This window comes from Lynx canadensis, chromosome C2, assembly GCF_007474595.2.
Source record: "Lynx canadensis isolate LIC74 chromosome C2, mLynCan4.pri.v2, whole genome shotgun sequence".
Classification (NCBI taxonomy): domain Eukaryota; kingdom Metazoa; phylum Chordata; class Mammalia; order Carnivora; family Felidae; genus Lynx; species Lynx canadensis.
Genome location: NC_044311.2, coordinates 52,622,682 through 52,649,296, shown reverse-complemented (window position 1 = coordinate 52,649,296; position 26,615 = coordinate 52,622,682). Strand labels below are relative to the sequence as shown.

At 35.4% G+C, this 26,615-nt stretch overlaps 1 protein-coding gene across 3 annotated transcripts in view; it reads right to left on the bottom strand.

Moving 5' to 3' along the window:
* Positions 1-1,522: 1,522 nt before the first annotated feature.
* MLF1 (myeloid leukemia factor 1) overlaps positions 1,523-26,615 on the bottom strand; it is a 37,801-nt gene continuing 12,708 nt past the window's right edge. The window contains exons 2-8 of one of the 3 annotated variants that reach the window (XM_030330225.1): positions 17,779-17,926; positions 13,591-13,632; positions 9,957-10,040; positions 8,513-8,641; positions 6,653-6,812; positions 4,726-4,864; positions 1,523-2,747 (exon numbers count right to left, since the gene is read on the bottom strand). In XM_030330225.1, coding sequence (XP_030186085.1) covers positions 2,642-2,747; positions 4,726-4,864; positions 6,653-6,812; positions 8,513-8,641; positions 9,957-10,040; positions 13,591-13,632; positions 17,779-17,926 — 808 coding nt within the window. In that variant the 3' untranslated portion in view covers positions 1,523-2,641. The remainder of the gene's footprint in view (positions 2,748-4,725; positions 4,865-6,652; positions 6,813-8,512; positions 8,642-9,956; positions 10,041-13,590; positions 13,633-17,778; positions 17,927-26,615) is intronic. The other 2 variants (XM_030330226.1, XM_036064293.1) reach the window with 2 other exon arrangements.

Here is a 26,615-nt window from a genome sequence, read left to right as displayed (position 1 = left end):
CGGTTCGTTGAGTGTCTGACTTCAGCTCAGGTCATGATCTCTTGCAGTTCACAAGTTCGAGCCCCATGTCAGGATCTGTGCTGACAGCACAGACAGAGCCCGGAGCCTGCTTCCAATTCTGTGTCTCCCTCTCTCTGCCCCTCTCCTGATGGCACTCGGTCTCTCTCTCTCTCAAAAACAAATAAACATTAAAAGAATACCATAAACAATATATTGGCTTATAGAAACAGAAATTAATAGAAAGGGAAAGGGAGCTCTCTGTAGTCTCTGTTTTAAAAGCACTAATCCTATTCATGAGTCTGTACCCTCATGACTTAGTCACCTCCCCAAAGCAAGATCTCCAAATACCATCATATTGCCACATTTAGGGCACCATCTGATTCCAGTGTGCTCCTGCCCTGCCCTGCAATAAAGGATAATGGAGTCATGAAGGCAGAGTAATGAAAACCTATTACTGAGACTGCCAGGTACCAGGAAAAACTCTAATGTGGCAAGGAGCCTAAGTAAGCAACTTGGCCTTATTGTCAAGGCCACATTCACCGAATAGTTACTATCTTTCCATTCCCAAAAGATCCAGGGTTCCAGAAAGATCAATTGTCATCCCCAAAGAAAAAATAATATGAACTACAAGCTACAGAGAGCCTTCCTTCCTATACTGGTTGGCCTCAGCAGTATATGGTAAAAATAATTCTGAAAAGAAGCGATTTCAGCATCATGTGAACATAAAGAATTGACATTTAATCTCTATATGTCACATATTTTTACAAGTGGCCCCTTATGAAGCACTGTGGCATAAGAAGAAATATATAATTTAATTTTTATTTACTCTCTATGGTAAACAAATTGGGAGGAAAAAAATAGCTATGGATGCTCTAATTGCTATATGATGTATAAAAGTTATACTGTTTTAATGTATTTATTAAAATGTGTTTTCATACTTGAATATAATGATTAAAGTTATCACCAATGTAAGATTTAGGCAGAAGGAGAATAATTACAGTGTCGATTCTATTGGGATTTTGCTCTATCAACTGAATTTACGCAAAAGTGTTATTTCAAATTTATGCCTTATGACAACTTCCCAATATGTTATATTATTAGTACACTAAATTACGCATAACAGGAGAATGTTAACATCTTTAATACACACTCACTTTTTGTTATAAAAATGAATTGACATGTATGCATCTTATTTTGGTAACTAATTAAAAGTATGAAACACCCTGACTGATATAATACAATCAGGAGAGCATAAGCACAATCACATAGGTCTACTTCCAAAGTTAATTTTTTAATTTTTTTAATTTTTTTTTTCAACGTTTATTTATTTTTGGGACAGAGAGAGACAGAGCATGAATGGGGGAGGAGCAGAGAGAGAGAGAGACACAGAATCGGAAACAGGCTCCAGGCTCTGAGCCATCAGCCCAGAGCCCGACGCGGGGCTCGAACTCACGGACCGTGAGATCGTGACCTGGCTGAAGTCAGATGCTTAACCGACTGCGCCACCCAGGCGCCCCTACTTCCAAAGTTAAAAAAAACAAGATGTTAAGATTATGAAGTGATAGTGGATTTTCTGTTCTTTTTTCCCCCCTTGAAACAGAACTTAAGAGTTAAGATTTTATATTCTCATAAACTTCAAATCTAACTTCTATAAAAACAGATTAATGTTTGAATTCTAGAATAAAAGAGCTAAAGCTGAATTTTTAAATGGTATAAAAGAGAACAACTGATTTACTAAGTACCTTGCTCAAACACACAATCTCCTGTCTAAGAAATTTTGAGACAATCAATCATTCAAGTTTACAGAATACCAAATGCATTTTTCTAAATGTCACAGAAGGCTGAGTAGAGTTTCTCCAAGGACACTCCAACTTTAGAATGTTAACTGTGGAGACAGATTAAGCTGTTTGTAGGAAAGAAGAGCAGAAATATGCTACCTTAATAAGTTAAAGAGAAAGGTCAATATAAAGTCTGATGAATGTTAAAAATGTAATCTAGAACAAAAAAGAATATACTATAAAAGAAATTATAAGCCTAAAACTCATATATATTAGCAATTTTAAATCTCTTGAAATTCAGAATTGATTATTTTTCATGTAATTTATCAAAATAATAACTAATTTCTCATAAAACAGTAGTAGGGTGCTTTGCTTTATTTTTTTTTTAAATCTTTAAGCTAGCTGGCTACATAACACATAAAATTTGATTTAAATAATTTTATCTTTATTAACATCACTGTAGTATTGTTAGTGAAAACCAAGACTATTTTTTTTACCATTTTACTTTCTTATAATTAATACATATGACAAAACTAGTTCCAAATTCAATCTTGAACATATAAAAGAACACATAGCCAATAGGAAGATAACTGAGAAAGCAAAATCAGCTTTAAAAATCAGTATGTTTTAAAATAAAGAGTTTAATAAAAGTTTAGCAACTTACTTAAATTGTTGAAAATCAAAGTTTTATTCCTAAAGTAGGGACAATATAAAGCTAGCACTTCCAAGATCATTCAGATATCAGAAGAAAGTTGTTAAGTACAGTACTGATTTAACAAGGGATTGGTCTTATGTGTATTACCCAGCACCATTACTTTCTCTGTTAAAACAATCAAAACTAAACAAATCAACTGCAAGCCTATTTATTTTTTGTTGATTTTCACAGGTGATCCTTTGATGTTGAGTTTGTCCACAAAAACATTTGATCTTCTTCCATGTTCAATGGCTGGACTTTGATGAGGTTTCTCCCTGAGAAATATAATATGAACATTAATACCATTTTTTAAATGGCCAATGGTTTACAATTCAATACAAATATGATAAAACCACTGTAATTTATAGAGAGTTTTATCTAAAAATTCAATAATAGCTTTCAAAAACACATGGGAGGGGTGCCTGGGTGGCTCAGTTGGTTGAGCGTCCGACTTCAGCTCAGGTAATGATCTCACAGTCTGTGAGTTCGAGCCCTGTGTCAGCCTCTGTGCTGACAGCTCAGACCCTGGAGCCTGCTTCGAATTCTGGGTCTCCCTCTCTCTCTGCCCCACCCCCACCCATGCTCTGTCTCTCATTCTCTCTGTCAAAAATAAATAAATATTAAAAAAATTTTTTTTAAAAAGCAGAACACATGGGAGACTATTTCATTAACATTTAAGAAAGCAACAGCTACTTTCCTGAGATGTTATCCGACATGCTAGCCACTAGCCACGTTATTTAAATTTAAATTAATTAAAATAAAATAAAGTTTAAAATTCAGTTCCTCAGTTGCCTCAGCCATATTTCAAGTGTGGTTTAATAGCCACATGTGGCTAGAGGCTACCATATTGGATGATATAGATACATAACATTTTTGTCATCGCAGGAAATCATTTCAGAAAGTTCTATTAGACAATACTAGTTTACAAAAAATGCCACTGATGGGGCCACAGATGTAAGATCATCTATAAAGAACATGTTTTCGGGGTGCCTGGGTGGCTCAGTCGGTTAAGCATCCGACTTCGGCTCAGGTCATGATCGCACAGTCCGTGAGTTTGAGCCCCGCGTCGGGCTCTGTGCTGATAGCTCGGAGCCTGGAGCCTGCTTCAGATTCTGTGTCTCCCTCTCTCTCTGACCCTTCCCTGTTCATGCTCTGTCTCTCTCTGTGTCAAAAATAAATAAACATTAAAAAAAATTAAAAAAAAAAAAAGAACATGTTTTCTCTCACAGGGACCTGGATTTCATAATCATAATTAGCACTGTGAAGTTTTTATCAACAAACTTTTCAAAGTGAGACAAATATTGTCTAAAAGTAACATGGGAGCAAATTTTCTATAGAAAATATTAGGGCTCTAAGTTCCTAAATAAGTAATTTAAAATAAAAGATGCTGGCACATGACACTCTGCACAAGGCTTCTGATTTACTTGGTACCCACTTGTCAATCGCTGGTTCTGTGAAGCCCTCCACCTTCTGCAGCAATCCTCCACTCTCTTATGGCCTAGAATAGATTTCTGTTTTAAGGCCTGGTGAAGCCTCTCTCTCTCTCTCTCAAGTGTAATTTTAATAGGAATTAGGTATTGTTTTCCATTTTTTCCCCAGAGAACCAAATTAAATTCTAACTCTACCATACACATTAAGTGTACAAAAATCTCTAATCTTTAAGGTATGGCTTCAGCATATTTATATTTCACAGCTATTCCAAAAGGTAATCCCAAAGAAGGCTAAAGTTTTTGAAAAATTCTTCCAAAATATCTAATATCTAATACCTAATATAGGTGCAGATATTGTTTATTATACAAGTGTCTAAAAATGCATTTGCCATTGACTTGTTAGGGAAGTTTGTTAAGCCTTTCCAATAGAGCCCCTCTCCCCTTATCATACCTCTAGACACCAATATGTTCACCTGGCATGAAATATATGACTCCTACTCTATCTAGACTAAAAACTGTTTTACAAAAATAACTATAATATATCACACTTCCTTAGAAGGATTTTAGCCCCTATCTTCTGAGGCATAATTTTCTAGTGAGTTACTAGTGATACAATATTAAAATATTATTGGTTTTTAGATACAAATTCAAATTTGTGTGGCATACTCAGATATAATGTAAAATTATTATATTCTTCACAAAATATACTGTTGATATAAACAACAGATGTTAATCAAAACTTCCTGATACAGAGGTAAAATTTCATAACTTTTCTTCTAATTCTTCTTTAAAAAGCACAATTTATTTTAGAAATAACTTTTACCTTCTTTTAAGTTCTCGGGAGCCTGAATTCTCATGACCAACACTTCGCATCTTAGGGTTTTCCACATGGCGCCACTGTCCCGCTGGTCTGTACTTCAAAATCTCATTCTGCCATTCATCATCAAAAGCGTGAGCATCACCTGCATTAAATATCAAAATAAAGGGGCAAGTATTAAGATATCAACTGTCAGTAAATGCTTTGTTTCCACATACTTGATTCTGGCTTTGTGCTTCTATCATCTAACCTCAAGATAGATGCAGGGAAGTGCTCCAAATATAAAGGTCTTTGACTCAGGGTAATACTTCCTTTTTTGTTTGTCCCTCTTTTATTCCTATTGACAATTTGGTTATTGACGATCTGGTCTTTCATGCATCTGCCTGGATATCATATTATTCCACCCAATGGACCCTTTGACCAAATCATACTGATTCACAGTCTTTTCTGGGGGGTCATCTCCTGGTGAACATGCTTTTCCTCTGTACTTGGAAACTCCTTCAATAACAAGCACTTCCTATTAACCTCACCATTTTCCTACATAACTTGGCCTAACACACAAGCTTCTGTTGTCAGTTTCCTGATAGGTTGCACATCTTGACTGTCAATTTATGTTGTTATGAAGTAGGTAATCTGACTTTGATAATAACAGCTGTTAAATGGTAATACTGTTCTTCCAGATGGCCTTTATAATGTATGTGTTCTTTCACTAAACTTTTCCTCAACATGTTAATTATTGTGAAGTACTCTTCATATGTTTAACTATGACAAAACTACAAAGGTTAAAATTAAAGAAAGGTTAAGATGTAACTTCCATCTCATCGCCGAAGAATAATTTTATCAACCCAACCTTAAGAGAATTTCTTTTACTAAAATGGTAATTTAAACCCTTTATTAAGACAAAACACTTTTTGAAAATGAGAGATGAATATAACCCAAAAACTACAATGACAAGAGTTAGGACACTGAAAGGACTTAAATGCATTGAAGAATGAATATAAATCTAGAAAATGTAAAGACCTATTTGACATATACATGATATACTATCTAACAGTACAAGGAATTAAAATCTTATCTATACAAAACTTCAAGTGTCTGCCAGTAAAGAATGGTTTAAATAAAATATGGCCTATTCAGGATAAAACTTTTAGGTAACCATTTAGAATATTTTTGAAAGACAACATCATAGGTAATTGCTTTCACAATTATAATGGTGAATTAAAATAAGCACAATATAAACTAGACAATAAAATACTAATTAAAAAAAGTTTATGTGTTTATATATACATAAAACTATTAAGAAGAAATATAGTAAAACAGTAATAATGGTTATTTGAGGTTGTGATTATAGATAATTTTAATTTTCTTCTTTCTTCATTTTTTTTTTTAAATTTTTTTTTTCAACGTTTTTATTTATTTTTGGGACAGAGAGAGACAGAGCATGAACGGGGGAGGGGCAGAGAGAGAGGGAGACACAGAATCGGAAACAGGCTCCAGGCTCTGAGCCATCAGCCCAGAGCCTGACGCGGGGCTCGAACTCACAGACCGCGAGATCGTGACCTGGCTGAAGTCGGATGCTTAACCGACTGCGCCACCCAGGCGCCCCCTTTCTTCATTTTTTAAATATACCCCCAGAAATATTAAAAAACTCATTTTGCCTACTGACAGTCTTACCAAGTGACAATTCAAAAGATTCCATTTCCAAGTATAAAACAAAAAATAAGTAACATTACCAAAACCACTATAAAAAACAGATCTACCATTAAACAATGAATACACAATTTTATTACTTTGATAAGGTAGTCCATACATGTACTATTCATAACCTACCTCAAAAGGACATCTTATGAAATGTTTCTACAGAAAACATTCAAGTTCTACCAGTATAGCTGCTGTTTTAAGAGGAAGAATGCTACTTTCTGTGACAACTTACTTTCATTCATATTGATGAACTCTTGATTGACCTCTTCGTCTCCAGTTTTGTTGTTCTTTGACTTTTTAATGACATGAGCTCTGTCGTGAAGATGATGACCAACAGCCATTTTTTCTAGTCCACTGTCAGAATCTCTCAATGCTCTCCTAGTTTCCTTTATCTATAAAAGTGAGTTATTATTTAAATATATATAGAATATTTATAATTCTAAATTTCTCAGGACCTCTTTACCTATAGAGGTAAGACCATAAATCTACAGCTGCAAAAATACTGGGTACTCAGTTCCCCTGCTAAGTTGCAGTGAAACTGTGATAATAGTTCTCTGATATTTCCTGGACTGCTCAAAATTAAAATGTCTAGGGCAAATAGAACCAATATAATCTAACCTTTTTTTCTAAATTGTAATGAAATATTAAAACAAATAACTTAATTATATAAAACTTAGTGCCTTCAACACTGTCCTTAACAAAGTAATAGGAGTACATGCTAGCATTCCTACAAATAAAGGCAACTAATTATTCAGTAGTCATGTTGATGGGCTTGAAATCTCATGGCTCCTACATATCAACTCTATGGGTCATTAGAATATTAGTGATAGCCAAAGACTATTAATAGTAGTATGGTTTGCTGTAGGATGTCTATAAATAAATTGCTTACATTTAAGATGCATGTCACTTATAGCAAGTTAAAATGAAAATGTCTGCCCTATGGCAAGAGCATCATTAAAAGGTATGTCTTCATATGTAAGAACTAAAAAATGAACTACTCACACCTATTAAATAGGCAAACCTAATTTTTTTTTTTACTGTAAGTACTAACAAGGAAGTGTAGGAATGGGAACTCATTATCAGACTTTCTGGGAGCCAACTGTTTCAATCGCTGTGTGATAGTAACTTAGTAATTTCTAGGTAAAGATGAAAGCACTCACCTCCTACAAACCAACAATAACATTCCTAGACCTTTTGCACAAGGAGACATGTATAAAGATAAGTAAGTGAGAAATTAGAAATATCTATCAACAGAAAAATAGATTCAAAACTGTGGTATATTCATATTTTAGATAATATATAGAAGTCAAAATAAAGAAACAGCTGCACGTATCAACTCGAATAAATCTCAGAAGCATATTACTGAGCAAAGTCAAGTTGCAGAGGACACACGCAGCATGAACCCATTTATATAAAGTTTAGAAACCCGTAAAATAATTCATTATATTGTTTTTGAAGCATATGTAAGTAATAAAATTGTAAAAATATACATCAGAAAAAGTTCCAGATATAGGAAAATGGTTCTTTTTGGGGGAGAAAGTAAAAGGGAAAAGGAACCAGGGAGGGATGAGTGCATGGAAACTTAAAACTGCATCTGTAACATTTTTGCTTAAAAAGAAAACAAAGCAAGAGACAACGTAAAGCAAATAGAGAAAAACTTTATAATTTAACTAAACTGAGTGGAAGGAATATGGGTATTTATTATATTATTTTCTATATATTTTCTGTACACTTGTATTTTATGAGTTAAAAAATTCATTTACTTCAGATATAAATTAAAAATTGACACTTATTTCACAAAACAAAGACTTTTTTCAGGTCTACTTACCTGGTCAAGATGTAAAGGTAATAACAAACATCAATAATAGAAATTTACATGAAAAAGTCACCTGAGGTGGGGTTGGGGAGACAAAAAATTGCCGTAAACTAAGGAAAGGCAGCTAGCATTACTGTTTTTCACAGTGATATGTGTCTTCTCCCCTTCATCACTACTCCCAAAGAACTGTATCAAGCTTTAATAATTAAAATATGATATAGGTGATGTATCATTCCAAATTTTATAAAGCTCCAAGAATGCTCAGAAAATACTTACTCCTCCTGGAGCCCTACGGGTTTGAGTTGAGGCCTGGAAAACCTTTGGTGGTTCATCTCCTACTTTGGAATAAGTCATAATTGAGGAAGAACTAAATGAATGTCCATTTGGATCCACTGAAAGGTGACCCTAGAGGTAAGTATAAAATGTAAATCCAGAGAGTTTAGTCAAATATGAAGACTTATGTCAGAGGATTCAGGTAAGTAACAATACTAGCTAGACATTCTACTAAGGCTATGGTGTATCCAAATGGCACCTCCAGGAAGGTCCTAAACTCCTTCCATTGTAGGTACCAATTTTCACTCTTCTTGTGAGGAATAATAACAAGTGATTCACTCATAGATCCCGAAATCTTTGAGATCACAGACTTGCAGCTTAGATTTAAATATAAATGTTGTGCCCTGAGGCCTATGATGCTATTATAGTTAGTGGTTGACGCTTGTGTGTAATTTTGCCAACAGTGAACCAACTAGCCATATACCAAGAAGTTTTACACCTCCTGTGGGTACCAGATCGCTAGATTACTAATGTCATTAATAATGCCCTAGATTTGGACATTCTGAAATGATCCTTAGATTCTTAACTGGATGACTAAAATAATATGAGTCTTCTTCATCAATATGAAGTTATTATTTTTTTTTGATGTTAATAGTACAAGTAGAAAAGTAAGAGTATTAGTACTAGCTTGTAACTATTTGGATTGCATGGATCTAATCCAGTGCTTAACATCACTCCTAAAATGTCTGTTTTCAGTTTTTTAAAAAACAATACAAAACACTAAAAATTTCCTAGGTGCTACAAATCTTTTTAAGTAGACAAGTTACAAATAATTAAAAAATCTAAATTCATATAAAATGTCCATTTACAATAGTGACCTTCAGCAGAACAAATGTTTTTGAGGTTGTTTAATTTCGAAAGTTAATTAATGCTATTTTTCAAACTCATAGTTTGTAAAATCAATTTGGTCGGTTGTGACCAGGATTTTTAAAATATGAACTAAAACAGAAAATATTGGCACACTCTGTAAATAGTACGATCATTTTCTCGCAAAACTTTTATTTCAGGTATATTTTTATAGTACACGAGTATTGTGTACTGGGTCATACTGTAAGATACATTTTTCAACCACTGTGGACCATGATTAAAAAAAAGTTGAGGGGCGCCTGGGTGGCTCAGTCGATTCAGCATCCAACTTCGGCTTAGGTCATGATCTCATGGTTTGTGAGTTCGAGCCCCATGTCGGGCTCTGTGCTGACAGCTCGGAGCCTGGGGCCTGCTTCAGATTCTGTGTCTCCCTCTCTCTCTGTCCATCCCCCACTCATGCTCTGTCTCTCTGTCTTTCAAAAATAAATAAACATTAAAAAATTAAAAAAAAATTGAAAGCCACTATAATATGGGTACCAATAACTGAAAATAATGTTCTCATCAATTTTTTAGTACTTACAAAGTTTCTTTGTAATTCCTGCATACTGTTTCGCATATTTAACATCATTCGGTCCATTGCCTGAAAAGGGTTGACATCTGTACGCTACAGGATATTAGGAAGTATGTTATTAACTATATGTACAACACAAAAGAAGCAAATCAACCTTCCCAAAACAGCTGAAAATTTTTTTTCTTGATTTTTGCAGTGGGATCTCATGCAGTAATCGACCAGGCAAAGATAATTTAAGGACTATACAAAAAAGTGATTTGTTAAGGAAAAAATGGAAGCATATATACAGAATCCCAAACAACCAACATATAAATAATTAGGGAGTTGCAACACTATAAATTCATGCATACATACATGTATATATACATATACACACACATATATAAATGCATGAACATATACAGATAAACACACATTCATCAACTTTCTCAAAACACAATTTAGTTAATATTTAAATGCCGAGCAGTGTCTGGGCTGGGACAGCTCTAGAATATAATAGTTTTCAAGTTTTTCCTTTCTCCCTCTCAATACATCAACATGCAAATAAATAAAACTTGGGTATAAGATACCAATGTCACTTCCACTAGTACAACACAGGTGACAGAAACTGCCTGAGGGTGCAGGCTGTCCTTACATCATAAGAGGATCCAAGGGACAGAGGTTAATTCACTCTACTAGTAGGTCTGGAATTTGCCACCTACCATGGAAGGCTCAGTAGGGCATTCCCTTGAAGCATGACATATGCCTTCTTTAGAATAATTAAGAATTGCTCTAGAATAGTGGTTTCTCAGCCAAGACTGACTTTGACTCTCTGGGACATTTGTCAATAATTATACTCATTTTTGTGTGTCACAACCAAAGAGGTGTATGACTGTCATCTACTGAGTAAAGGCCAGGGACACTGCTAAAATCCTACAAAGCATAGGACAGTCCCCTACTCCCTAGAAAAAGAATTATCTGGCTTCAAATATCAATGGTGTCGGGTTGAGAAGCTCTGCTCTACAAAAATCAGTCACTGATTTTAGTTTTTATCACTAGAACACTCACCAGAACTTAAAAAATGAAGCACACATTTTAGTGTATCACCCAATGCATTATTTACTATTATAAAACAGAAGTGTTTGATTCAAGGAACTTCTCCACTTAGTCTTCTGAATCCTGTAAGGGACTATAGTTTAAAGCTAGTATTTCAGTCCCTCTGGAGATTCTTTTGCTGTATGCCAAGCTGGGACTCAATAAAGAATTATCAAAGGCCTGTCTCTATCTCTGCCTTCCATTGGGTTTTTATTACTTGTAACAATGGGAAATAGGAAAACTAAATTCTTCTTTAGAACTTGCACTTATCACATCAGGGAACAAAGACACATTTGTGAGATACTGATACATATATCTTTGGGTACACAATGCACAATCTCCGTTTCAGGGATTCAACATAATTCAGGAAACATTCTGAATATTTTGTTTCAACACCAGGTTGAGAAATCAGGGCTGTATAAAAGACAAAATTCATGAGCGTTAGAAGGACTAGCCCAAGTAAGAAGACGAGAAGGAAGAAAAGATCAGATGTTTGGGTACATTCTGCCGTTTTCTCAATTCACTGTCACATCAGCCAATTAAAAATTTATCTGTACTTGCTGTGGGGTGGCCCAACACCTTGGAGTGACAAAAAGTAGGGGGTACAAATTAGAGCTAAGATTCCAGTGAGCTCCTAAGGCCTTTGGGAACTTTGAACACATGCTCTTCTCTCTGCCTGTAATGTTTTTATACTGGCTCTCAGCATATCCTCTCATGATTCAAGCATTACCTCCTCAGAAAGGCGACTGGTCTAAAGTAATCTCTGCTTCACCTTCCATCTGTCACTATATCACTACCCTGCTTCATCTCCTTTAGTGTACTTCAAAGTACTTTATCTGAAATTATTTTGTTATTTATTGCCTGTCTTCCTTCTATAGAAATAATTTCTGTGAAGGTAGGGTTATCTTCTCTGTTTTATTCACTACTATATTCTCAATACTTTCAAAATAATTCCTAGCACACAGGAGGACTCCCTAAACATTTGATGAATAAATGAACAAACTATCTCTAACTCAGCTCAAACTCATATATTCAATTGATACCAGATAAATTGTAAACCAGATAAACTATTGCCTCAAATGCAAAATATCCCAAACAGAAATGATCCTTTGACCACCCCTGTTCTCTTATCTGTTCATATGAGTATGAATGCTCTGTTCCTTAGCTCAATGGCATTCCCATCTAGCTAATTTCTCATGTCAAAAAATGGGCATAATACTTTCCTTTTCTCTCTTTACTGTTCCTTCAACACAAGAAATCCCCAAGTTCTACCCATTCACCTCTTTAACTCTCTTTCAACGAGATTATTTCTCTTTATCACCACGGCCAATACCCAAGTAGAAGCCATTAGTAATATTTCCCAGAACACTTTAACAGCTTCCTGGACTCTCTGTCTCCACTGTGGTCCCTTCTAGTCTTTCTTTCCCCTATAGGCACAATAATCTTTCAAAAATGAGAACCTGACTCTATTGCCATTTTGGTGAAAATTCATCAACTGCTTCCTTATTCTTCAGATAATATCCCCAGTTCTTACCAGCACAAAAAGAAGTCCCTGATTACCTCCGTATCTTTATCTGTATCTACTCTCCAACTCATGCTCCAGGGCCAAGTGATCCTAAACATCTTCGAGCTTCCTAGCTAACAGGTCTTTGCACATGTGTTTTCTTCTGTGTTGAACACCCTTGTTCTCCCCCTCTCCCTGCTTTTCCTGGCTGACTCCTAATAATCCTTAAGGTTCTGGAAATCTCTGATTAACTTCCACCCCAACACCACAAAAGGTCTAGGTACCAGGCTTTTTTCTATCTGTGCTTCCACAGCACGCTGAACTTCTTGATCATTTTACTGATAAGTGAGCAGTTACAGCACAGAGTTAATTTGTTTGTCCCACTAATAACTCTGGTGAGGAAGGACAAATATGGTATGTCAAACTGTAAGGAGACAAAGGGCTAAAGTCTAAAAAAGAAAATAAACAAACTTTTGCATAAGAGCATAGATGCGTCCAAAGGAAATGTTCTAAGGTCATGCTATTCTCTGCTACTCCTTAGACTGCCTTTAAGTATGTTAGAAACTAGCATCACAGAAAACAAAGAAATAGCAGGAGAAAAGCTGGTTGCAGAGTAGCCATACTTGGACATGGGAAAGGAAAAGCAGCATGAGTAAGTTAACAACAGAGTGCTAGAAAAAGCAGCCAATCTGAGCTTCTGCAAATGTGCTCTTCTAGCTACAGTTTGGTACTTTTTTATCTTTTGGAAAGTCACCACAGCATATGGAAGTGTCCAAACTTTCAAACACAACCATGGGGATCCCTTTTGTAAATCAAATGAATATTCATCTATTAAAATGCATTTTTTCTCTTTGAAGACTGATTTTATTTATGTTGATATGACTTAATTCAGAAAAAAACATGCCTGAACACTCTAAGATCAACACATGAAACAGATTTCAGTACAAATTCTAAAAAGCCATTTTGAAATTAAGTGAAACTGCATGCCAATTCACTTTGCTTGAGTTAATGAAAAATACTTGTCAGAAAATACTGCTAAAATGGTTTGTGTCTCATGATACGAACCATACCACCAAAACTGCCAAAAGGCATAAGAGAATTCATTACCTAGGAAAAAAATCCAATTAATTTTGGTTATGATATATATAATGATAATCCCTGAAAAAGAAAGAAATATACTACATAATCACATAGTTCTGAGCTGATAAAAATTTTAAACCATTTAATAAAAAATCCTCAACATAGATTTTAAAAATTACCTGCTTATTATTGTTATTCAAAACCATATACCACTCTTAAATATGACTGCTGTATCCTATTTACCAAAAACAGTTGAAAGAAAAAGTCTTTGTTATAGATTAAGACAAACATTTCTCAAAGGAAATGCAAATTCACACCAAAGGTATAATGATTAAAGTATCATCTTTCCTTTCCTCAACTATTCCATATTTTTAAAAGACGAGTTGGGGCGCCTGGGTGGCTCAGTCGGTTAAGCGTCCGACTTCAGCTCAGGTCATGATCTCACAGTTCATGGGTTCGAGCCCTGTGTCAGGCTCTGTGCTGACAGCTCAGAGCCTGGAACCTGCTTCAGATTCTGTGTCTCCCTCTCTTTCTGCCCCTCCCTGGCTTGCACTCTGTCTCTCTCTCTCTCTGAAAAATAAATAAATATTAAAAAAAAAAAAGAGTTAACCTACCTATAACTGATTAAAAATAAGCAATTACCTACATTAATAACATTTCAAAAGATAAGTAGAGACATTGGGCAAAAAAATTAATGAGAATCTCCCAAGAACTAATATATAGAATAAAAAATATAGACTTCAGAAAGGATCACAAACACAGATTTAAAAATATATAGGGTCTTTGATAAAAAAATGTTAAGTATAATAAATGGAATTATCAAAATTAATAGTTCACAAATTGTATTCCTCAGTAGGTACAGATAAGTAAAAATAATATTTAGGCAGATAAATATAAAAATTAAAAATTTTCATTACTTGGAGGTTTCAAATATTGAAAGTAAAATTTGAATTTTTGGGTAAATGGTATATGTAAGGTTTTACCATCATTCAGTGATAATTTTCTCCCTATGTAAGTTATGGTGAAAAATAGAGAAAATGTGTATTTATGTTAAATTGTATAATAAATTATATCAGATGATATATATATATGTATACTATATATTTAGAAGAGTAATCTCCAAAGTGCACTGAATGCACAAATAAAATTTCTCTATTTCTTTTTGCTTCAAAGAAAAATATTAAATTTTTTTTATGTTTATTCATTTTTGAGAGACAGAGACAGAGTGAGAGCAGAGGAAGGAAAGACAGAGAGGGAGACATAGAATCAGCAGGCTCCAGGGTATGAGCTGTCAGCACAGTAGCCCTATGCAGGGCTCAAACCCACAAACCATGAGATCATGACCTGAGCTGAAGTCAGATGCTTAACCGACTGAGCCACCCAGGTGCCCCTAAAAGAAAAACATTTTAGATTGACTCTGGTGCCATCACTCAATCTAAATGTCTGATGGTCACATGTCATACCTTGAATTATAAATTGCTTAATTAAATATATTTACAGATTAAATTATCTAGTTTTAAACAAAACTAATCCTCCCAAAATGGACAACTGGCTTAAAAATATCCCCATAGGAGCACCTGGGTGGCTCAGTTGGTTAAGTGTCCGACTCTTGGTTTCAGCTCAGGTCATGATCTCAAGGTTCCTGAGTTTGAGCCCAGCATAGGACTTCATGCTGACAGTGCGGAGCTCGCTTGGGATTCTCTCTCTCCCTCTCTCTTTGCCCCTCCCCCATTTGCTCATGTGCTCTCTCTCTCTCAAAAATAAACTTTAAAAAAAATAAAAAATCCCCATAAAATTATCATGAACTGAAGAAAATGCTAATAATATAAATAAGAAAACAGCATAGTTAGCTTCGTCTACTTTTGTAGGAGTCTCTGCTTTCTTCATAAAATGGCTGATAGAGATGACAAATGTCAAGAAATGGGCCAAAAATTTTAAAAAAATATCAAGATGTCTAGCTGAAATGTAGATTTTCATCCACCATGCTTAAAAGCAACAACTAATGGCTCACTGCTTAATCAAAAAATTTATAATTTCATGAGAAGAGAGAGAAGCTTTATATGAATTTTGATGAAAGTTCAAATGGACTAGGATAGCTAGCATGCTCAAAAAGCCTACTGTTTTCTTGGCTGTGCTCTTTTCAGATAGTAGCAGTCTTTTCCATCTTCTGCAGTCAATTTCTATTTGTTCCTACCTTCACATCTAGTTATAAAACACTGACTTAGAAAAGTTCAAGCTGGCAGAGAGGTCTTTTGTTGCTACTGTTTGTTTGGTTTTGCTTTAATTAATTTATTTTTGCTATTACATTTAGTCTTTCACACTTAGACATACATGTGTCAAATATATACACCCTACAGGATATAAGGAGAGCCAAGCCTCACCAATATAAGTTATAAAGGCACACACACAAAAAAATGAGTCTTGGCTAAATTTATAATTATATAAATTTATAATTATATTACAACTTATAAATTGTAATATTTTAAAAATTATTACTTCCCTAGGAAAATACTCAGTACTCTTGGCTAGCAAAGGATTTCTATACAGTTTGAACAACAAAAAGTGGATTGGTGTTAGCATTCTAAGATAGTTGATAGGATATAATGTCATTCTCCACTGGGAATAAAATTGCCACTTCTTCCTTCTTCTATAAAAGCTACAAATAGCTCATTTATGCACATAAATACAAAGTACTATATACAGCCCTATTCTTGTCTTGCTATGGTTATAGCAGATATACAAAATATTTCAATGCTCATATGAAAGATAAAATTTCAGAATGTGTTAATTGATTTTCTCTGCACTCCTTGATAATTTTTCCTTTGATCTTAATTTTAGACTTTCATAGAAACTGATAACCCTAAAAGTAAAGTATATATACATATATTTAAAATGTATATGTTAAATGTATATATTATTTATATATTTAAAATATATTTGTATATTTTAAATGTATATATATTTATATGTTTTTAAAATATATATATATTCACTAAATGAAAAAAAGAAAATTGGAATAGAAGTAATATATATTGGAATAAGATGAAAAAGAATGTGAAATTTTCATTTAAATGGTAAATGTAGGAGTAGCTGGGTGGCTCTGTCAGTTAAGCTCACTCTTGGTTTCAGCTTAGGTCATGGTATCTCATGGTTTCGTGGGTTTGAGCCTGCACTGGGCTCTGTGCTGATGGTGCAGAGCCTGCTGGGAATTCTCACTTTCCTTCTCTCTGCCTCTCCCCTGCTCACACTGTCTCTGTCTCTCTCAAAATAAATAAATAAACTTAAAAAATTAAAAAAAAAATGGCAAATGTAATTTTATCCTTCAAACCCCTTGAAATATTCAGCCTCTCTTTTAGCCAAAACTTATTCTTTACTACATATTTATAATTTATACTGGTGAGATATGGCTCACTTTTTTCCCCTAGGTTGTGACACATATGATATGTTTATATCTAAGTATGAAAGACTTATGTAATAGCAAAACTTAATTAATAGAAAACAAAAACAAACTGCTGTGGACTTTTATTCTAGAACTGCCATTCTGAAGGAAAAAGCAAGAGAAATGAAATTAACAGGGAAGAAAGTAGTTAAGGTATGTAAACATCCTAGATTTTTTAGTTGAGTACGTTTGTAACCTCCTAGCTTTGCTCTCAGATAAGACTTATGAAAATATACTGCAGTTATGCAAGATTTTTAGATACAGTTAAAAGTTAATCTAAGTTTTGAAGGTCCAAGGAAGCCATGCAGAAGTCTGTTTTTTCCTGGTCCTATAAAGTATTACACTATAGCTTTCGCTGCTTTTTTAAAGTGGGAAAAAAAAGTGTTGCATAGGTTAGGAAGGATAGTCCCCTCACCTGTTCTAACTTAAGACATGGGAGGAAATTCTAAGATGACAACAAACTATATGCACATATGAAAAATAATGCTTTAAGTTTGGCTTATAATATATAACCCTATGGTCTTAAAGTTTTGGTAGCACAGTGGAATTCTATAGAGTTAACAATTCATTGTTAAAAAATTTAGCTTTCCAACAGGTTCCCCCTTTTATATATAACAATTATCTCTATAACACAAACATTATTAATAGCTTAACATCATAGATATATTCTTCTGTAATAATTTTCCTCAAATTCCCATAGGACTTTCTCGCTAAGTTTAAAATAAAGAACTTACAGTCAAAGAATTTTCACCATCATCATGTCTCATGTGATTATGAGCTCTTCCTCTGCCATCAGAGATGCTGAGCAAATCTCTTCCAAAAGGTTCAGAAAAACTTCTCATCATCTGTCGCATACTTTCTCGGTGTGCAATAAAAGAATCGCTGTTGAAAATACATATAATCATTCAAGAGTAAGTGTTGGAATTTAAATAATTAATACGTAGGCAGCTAAATACTACAAAGAATTATTTTGGTCTAATATTCTTGTTGAAGAGACAAAAGAAGAGTTTAGGCAAGTAGAATTATCTTGCTAAGACCCACTAACTCATAAATACAGAAACTGTTCCATTTGCTATCTACTATAATTCATCTATATATAAATACACTTTTATTTATCCTTTATTGTATAAAAATGACAAACACAAAGTGACACATCTTGGGTAGCTTAAGCCAGCAATAAGAAAAATGGCAAAAAAAAAAAAAAAAAGGACTGGAAAATTTTGCTACCAGGTAGAGGTCATTCTAGGTAGCCACCAATATAACTTCTACTGAGAACTAATAAAGAATGCTGGCTTGGGGCACCTGGGTGGCTCAGTCGGTTAAGCATCTGACTTCAGTTCAGGTCATGATCTCATGATTTGTGGGTTCGAGCCCGGTGACGGGCTCTGTGCTGACAGCTCAGAGCCTGGAGCCTGCGTCAGATTGTGTCTCTCGGTTTCTCTGCCCCTCACCCACTCACACTCTGTCTCCCTCTCTCCCTCTTTCTCAAAAATAAACATAAAAAAAATTATGCTGGCTTATTTTTTAACTCTTATTTATGAAATATGAGCATTGAGAACTATAGCTATGTTACAACACTGTAAATATACATTATCTTAATAGTCAAAGCTACAGATCACCTTTATGAGGCTAACTTTTGTTTCTAAGAACTCTTAAGTTCTTAGAACTCTTTTTTTTTTTTTTAGTTTTAGAGAGTGAGACCATTCATGAGAGGGGGAGAGGAGCAAAGGGAGAGACAGACAGAATCCCAAGCAGGCTCCACACTCAGCGTGGAGCCCGATGCAGGGCTGAATCCCACGACCCTGGATCATGACCTAAACCAAAATTAAGGGTCGGACGCTCAACTGAATAAGCCACCCAGGCGCTCCTGCTAAGAACTCTTAATCAGAAATCACCGCATAGTAAAAATATTTTCTAGTCTTAAGATAGCTGTTCTCAAACTTTGAAATTACCAAGCAGGTAATGAGGTTTGAAATGCAGATTTCTGTCCTCCCAACCCCCCCCCCCCCCAACAACATTCCAATCACATTTATTAGTTCTGGGTGTGATTTGTGGACATGCATCCCTGGTGATCTTAACTCAAGCAGTCCTTTCACCAACCTTTGAGGAATAGTATCCTTTCTGTGTACACAGTACCCAAATTATTAGAACCCAAGCCTGCTTTCTGAACCTGTTTCCATAGCTGTAAAATGAGGATAATATTGCACATCCCTGTTGCTGAGATTAAAGCATGTAATCTGAAGGCACAAAGTACAGTATCTAGCCCATATAATATGTTAAATGTTAATCTCCCTTACCTTCTCCTCTTCTTAGCCCATGTATGAATGCTACTTCCTATTATTCTATTATTAATATTAAATACCTCTCATTGAGAAAAGATACGTATTTTATTTAAAAATACATAGAGCAATAACCATGTTCCAGGCTGTGTTCTATTTGTATAAATATCAGTGTTCTTAATCTGATGTTATCCCAATCACCCCAAGTCCCATTCAAGAATGTAAAATTTTAGGGGCACCTGGGAGGCTCAGTCGGTTAAGTGTCTGACTTCGGCTCACAGTTTGTGATCTCAGTTTGTGAGTTCGAGCCCTGTGTCGGGCTCTGGGCTGACAGCTTGGAGCGTGGAGCCTGCTTTGGATTCTGTGTCTCCCTCTCTCTCTGCTCCTCCCATGTTCATGCTCTCTCTCTCTCTCTCTCTCTCTCTCTCTCTCTCTCTCAAAAATAAACATTAAAACATTGTTTTTAAAAAGAATGTAAAATTTTATTGCCTTATTATAGTGGTTTCTTAACTTCATTTCAGTTTGAAAATCACTGACCCACTGGTCACTTCCTTACTGCTCACTCTAGAAGTTAAGGCACATCACCACTGGAGTGCACTTTACCAAGGCAATCTTACTCTTGCCTGTAGTCTGTTGGAGCCCCCTAATAGTTTGTCCCCCTTTCAGACTTCCCCACCTTAGTTTCATCCTCCTGGGGTTACCCTTCCCACTTCTCATTCTAAACTCCAACCTTCTAATGTCATCATGAGGAAGCTCAAAAATTCTGTCTTCCTTCAGTAGCCTCAGGCAGAAAGAGCTTTCCTTTGAATTGTGCAGTATTTGTATACATAACCCTATCTCAAAGGAGCTCAGATTGAGTCATATTGTCACCTTGGAGGTTAAAAAAATAATAATAAAAACTTCAAGTGCAAATGATTAGTAAACCACTCAACTGGATTATGCTTATGTTATAAAAGAGGTTTTCATTTTAATTCAGCTTTGTTTAGGTTTAATTTAAATATGAAATTTATCCATTTTAGTCATACTGTTTGATGAATTTTGAAAAATGCATATAGTAACCACCACCACCACAAAGGTGTAGAACATTTCTACCCTCAATGTTCCATCCTGCCTCTTTGCAGATAATTAGCTCCCTCTAACCCTAGTTACCACTGACAAACTTAAAAAAAAAAAGAAAAGATAAAGAAAGCCTATTTATTTATTTTGAAAGAGAGCAAGTGGAGTAGAGACAGAGAGAGAGAGAGAGACAGGAGAGAATCCCAAGCAGGTTCCTCATGGCCAGCGCAGAGCCCGATGTGGGGCTCGAACTCACAGACCGTGACATCATGACCTGAGTTGAAATCAAGAGTTGGATGCTTAACCTACTGAGTCACCCAAGCGCCCCACCACTGACAGGCTTTCTGTCACTATAGTTTCACCTTTTCCAGAATTTCATATAATGGAATCATACATTATGTTGTCTTTTGTGCCTCGCTTCTTTTACTTAGCATAATGCTCCTGTGATTCATCCACGTTGTTCCATTTATTCAGTTTTATTGCTAGGTACATTGTATGTATATGATTATGTCACAATGTAATAATAAACAGTTTCTAGTTTTTTGCTATTACAAATAAAGCTTCTACGAACATTCATGTACTGTTTTTTATGTATATATGGTTTCATTTCTCTTGTGTAAAATAACTAGCAATAGGATTTCAGGGTTGTGCGCAGATTGTTTAATTTTATAAAAAACGTGAACTTAAGAGTTCTAGTTGTGCTACATTCTTGCTTGATAATTGGTATTATCAGTCTTTTTGATTTTATTCATTTGAATGGTGGTGTAATAGTATCTCATTGGGGTTTTATTTTGTGTGTCATTCATATATCTTATTTGATAAAATGTGTTCAAATTTTTTCTCTATTTAAAAAAAACCAGATTGTTTGTCTTATTGTTGTAGACTTGTAACAGTTCTTTATATATTGTAGACATAAGACTTTTATCAGATGTTTGTCTTGTAAGTATTGCTTCCTAGTCTTGGACTTGCCTTTTCATTCTCTTAACATCAACTTATTTAGCCACATGGATCTTTGTTAGGTCTTCAGTTTCACCAGACCTTTGCGTAGTAGTTTTATTTCTGACTTAGTTTTCTATCTGTGTCATCATCTTTGCATAACTAATTTCCATTCTCAAAACATTTTATATATTTCTATAAGCTGCTTTCAATTATTTTTAGAAGATGAGGCATAAGTACAATTTTTAAAATGAAGGGAAGAATTGAAACAGGAAGTTAGATAGAAGTAGGCAATCTGAGGGAAGTATAGTTAAAAAAAGTAAACTGTGTTGATTATTTTAATGTACCTTCTGAATTTCCTGTCTAAAAGTTAAAAGGCTTATTTGTATTTTATATCTTCTAATATGAGAAATTTATTTTAGGTTTTCTTTCAAAAATTTTTGACATTATTGAACTTAATTTCAGTTAGGAATATTATAAACTTGATTATCTAGTCTCTGGTACACTAATGAACTCACTAATTTACATGTGTGGTAGGCAGCTTCTAAGATGGCCCCCAATGATCCCCTTCCTTTAAGTATGGGCTGGATTTACTGACTTGCCCCTAATAGAATGTGGATTCTGCTTGGGCACTGTATTAGCATGATGACTCATTCTGGGGCAAGCAGCTGCTATGCTGTGAGACAGCCCTGTGGACAGGCCTACCTGCATGAGCTTAGAAGCAGATTTTTAAGACGTCAACAACCACGTTTAAGAACTTGGAAGTAAATTCTCTATCGGTCAAGCCTTGAAATGATGGCAGCCTTGACTCACAACTTGATGCAGCCTCCTAAGAAGCCCTGAGTCAGAACCACCCAGCCCAGAACAGCCCAGAAAGCTGTTTCTGGATTTCTAACCAACAGAAATGATATAATAAATGTTTGTTGTTTTAAGCTACTAAATTATAGCAGCAATAAATAATACCTATTACATCCCAAAGCACAGCATATAACACATCTAAAACTATCCTCATTCTAATTCTTCAATTTTGTTGGTTTTATCTAAAGACTAGGAGCAAAATGAATGCAAATCTATAAAAATAGTTTGTCTGTAGGTCTGTTTGGTATCATGAAAAATTTTTTTTGATTTTCACCAAATTTTGAGACTATGTTTGGGATGGTATGAATTAAAATATAAGCTTCCACAAACCTCAGGAGGATGGGGTTTCTCGGACAGGTGGTCTTACTCTAGAGCAGTTGAAACAGACACAAGAAGCCCTTGAAACTGTTGATTAGAAGACACAAGTCTCATGTATTAAAGCACTTGAGCCAGAGAAAACCAACTCTGGTTTAAATGAATACCCTTTCTCCAATCAAAAGTCACTAAGGAAAAGCTTCAGAACTGCAGATATTGATTGCAATACAGATGCTTCTCTATGTAGCATGCACCCAGGTGAGTGGAGAATGGTAAACAACTCTCCCCCAAAATGGCACAGACCATCTGATATACAGAATGGTTCAAATTCAATAAACATTTATCATGTATACTGAGTGTCAAGGACAGAGGATGATTACTGGTCTAGAGGAACATATAGTCTGACACAAAAATGAGACTTACATGTTTTAAAATTATAAAAGTTGGATATTATATTAGTTTAGTCAATGTAAGAAATTACCATACGTTTAGTGATTTAAAACAAAAAATTTACTTTCTGACAGTTCTGGAGATCAGAAGCCCAGAATGGGTACCACTGGGCCAGAATCAAGGTGTTGACAGGGCTGCATTCTTTCTGCAGGCTCTAGGGGAAAATCTGTTTCTTTCCTTCTCTTCAATCTTCTAGAAACTACCCATGTTCTCTGGCTTGTGGCCCTTCCTTCCATTTTCAAAGCCAGCAACAAGCATCTTTAAATCTCTCTAACTCTTCTACATTCAAAGAACGCTTGTGATTAAACTGAGCCCACCTGGGTAATAAAGGTTACTCTCTTAAGGTTACTGTAAGGTGATTAATAACCTTAATTTCATCTGTAATCTTAATTCCCCTTGTCACGTAAAATAACATATTTACAAATTCTGGGGACTAGGACATGGACGTCTTTGGAAGGAAGGGACATATTCTAAATACTTCAGATATAGTCCAGATATAGTCCTAAAATCACAGTATTTAAAGCAATTTCCAACTGTTCCTCCTAGTCTGCATAAAATAGTCTCAGAAGATTAAAATGCTAGAAAATACAGCCTGTGATTAACCTGGCACTAGAATGCTGAATGGGATTTCTATGACTGATGATTAAGATAGTAATACAAAATATAAACCTAAATTATGACAAGTCAATAGAGATCTTGAAAGCATTAGCTCCTGAAGTACACTCCAATGGCAGCATTCTCTCGGCACTAAATGACCTAATTTGTAATTATTATTTCCTCTTATAATTCAAGGTGACTTTTGATGTCCTTTCTTAAGACTACTAAATGATCACATGGGGCACCTGGGTGGCTCAGTTGGTTAAGCATCCATTCAGCTCAGGTCATGATCTCGCAGTTCGGGAGTTCGAGCCCTGTGTCGGGCTCTGTGCTGACAGCTCAGAGTCTGGAACCTGCTTGGGATTCTGTGTCTCCATCTCTCTCTGTCCCTTCCCCACTTGTGCTCTGTCTCTCTCAAAAACAAATAAACATTAAAAAAGATTTTAATAAAAGACTACTAAATGATCACAAAGTTAAAAAAAAAAAAGTAAATAAGAACAAAATCCATACTGATGAAAACTACTTTCTGTTCTTAACGTAGCAAAGTAAGTCATCTACTATACTTCCCCTCCCTACCCAACCCAACTCCTGATACTCTTTGAGCTACTATCTTCTTCCCTTTAGCACTTAAAATCTTCCAATAGTCATCTATACTTGTATCCTTTACTTCCTTGTAGCTTTATTTTTTTACAAATGCCTCTTTCCTTCCCTTCACTTTCACATTAAAACGCCAAGGATTCCCTCAACCTTCCTTCCAATTACTGAAACCCAAAGGTCATTCCGGTTCCTTGAATACTCAGCAGCATATCTAACTTTGGAGACTTGTTTGACAAATGTCTCCTTTAAATTCTCCTTTGATTGAACATTTTCCTTCTCACCCTTGACAGAGCTTCCAGAGAGTCAAACGTAACTAGCATGTCAAGATGTTGACACGCTCAGCCTTGAAGCAGCTGGGTGGGACCCAAGCCTGCCAAAGCCACTGGTGCGGGTTACTTCCGGCTTCCATCAGTCTTTCCTTCTTCTACCCCAAGGTGCTTTGTAAATATTTTCTAATTGTATATGACATTAAAATGTTGAAAAGTACCGTCTCCTAAAGACATATAGTCCCCGACTTATGATGGCTGGACTGACGATTTTTGGAATCACAATGGTGTGAGAATGCTATGCATTCAGTAGAAGCTGCCCTTCGAATTTTGATCCTTTCCCGGACTAGCAACACGTGGTACCATACTCTCTAGTGACGCTGAGCAGCAGCAGCAGCTTCAGCTCCCAGTCAGCCTTACAATCACGAAGGCAAACAACCTGTACACTGAGAACCATCATGTACCCATACAACCATTCCATTTTTCATTTTCAGTACAGGATTCAATAAATTACATGAGATATTCAACAGTTTATTGTAAAATAGGCTTTATATTAGTTGATTTTGCCCAACTGTAGGCTAATGCAAGTGTTCGGAGCACATTAAAATAGGGGAAGCTAAACTATGGTGTTCAGTGGGTTAGGTGTAGGAAATGTATTTTCAAATTACACTATTTTCAATTTACAGTGGGTTTATGAGGATGTAATTCCACTGTAAATTGAGGGAGAGCTGTACTTTCTCTAGGCTTTACCCTTTATCCATTCTTGTTTTTTTCTGGCTTCTGTGGGACTATTCCTTTTAACTTGAACATTCTTAAAAATCACGGGAGGTACTTATCAAAATGCAGAGTCCTGAAACATACACCCAAGGATTTTTGATTTATTGTATCTGGGGCATGGCCCAATAACCTGCATTTAAGCAAGGATTTCTATTAACTCTAATTCAGACATTCCAAGAACCTCACATGAATAAACACTAATCTATCCTCTTCAACCATTTCATCAGGAACTTCTTTTGTTTTTATTTAAAAAAAATTTTTTTTCAATGTTTATTTATTTTTGGGACAGAGAGAGACAGAGCATGAACGGGGGAGGGGCAGAGAGAGAGGGAGACACAGAATCGGAAACAGGCTCCAGGCTCTGAGCCATCAGCCCAGAGCCTGACGCGGGGCTCGAACTCCCGGACCGCGAGATCGTGACCTGGCTGAAGTCGGACGCTTAACCGACTGCGCCACCCAGGTGCCCCTCATCAGGAACTTCTAAGTTCAATTTCTGCTTGTTTTGATACAAATGGTCTCCATTTATTTTACAAATATTTACTGAATACCTATGTAAAAGGCACTGTGCCAGGCAGTGGGGATAGAGAGCTGATCTTTGTAGGGCTAAAGCCAATTTTCAACTTCATATTGGCCAAGACATTGTAATACTTTCCAAAATACTCAGGAGTATAAATTACAAATAATGATAAAGTAATTATTGGACATTTGTCTATTTCTATCCTGGTAAGTCTTTAACCTAACATTTCCAACACTTTTTCCTTAGCCTTTCCCCCCCAACTTTTTCCTTTCTTCCTCTTTACGTCCCTGTTTCTATTAAAGGCACAGTCATTATTCTCCAAGTCGTCCAAACTCAAAACTTCAGGAATGGGCTGGATATTAGTTGGGTTTTTTATCTGTCCTGTGCGAGCTTCAAGAGACGAAAAGGGTGAACTCTGGTTCCATAGGAAGAATAAAGAAGATGGCAAGTGCCATCAATCTCCCTCTACCAAGAAAAGCTGAGGTTGGTTTGCTTCTTAATTATCATTACTTCTTGAATTTTACTATTTCTTTCTGGATTCTAACATCTATTAATTTGACCACAGTAAATTTTTAGTAGTCATGTCTAGTTTTCTTTCACACTCAAACAATGGGCATCTGGGCACACAAATCTGACCATTTCTCATCACTAGTTTGAGGATGTTACTTCATTATCTTCCTTACTTAATGTTAAGAGAAGTCTGATGACAATCTGGTTCTCATTCTTTCTAAGGGAGCTATACTCTCTGGAAGGTCTATGATTCTTTATATATTTTTTAATGTATCAAAATTACATTATTATTGGTCCAGGTATAGAATTTAAAAAATATATCCTGTCAACCCTCAAATTTCCCTTTTCAATATGTGTTCTAAGGATTTCAGTATTTTGTTAGTTTCAGAAATTGCTCTCAACATATTTCTTTG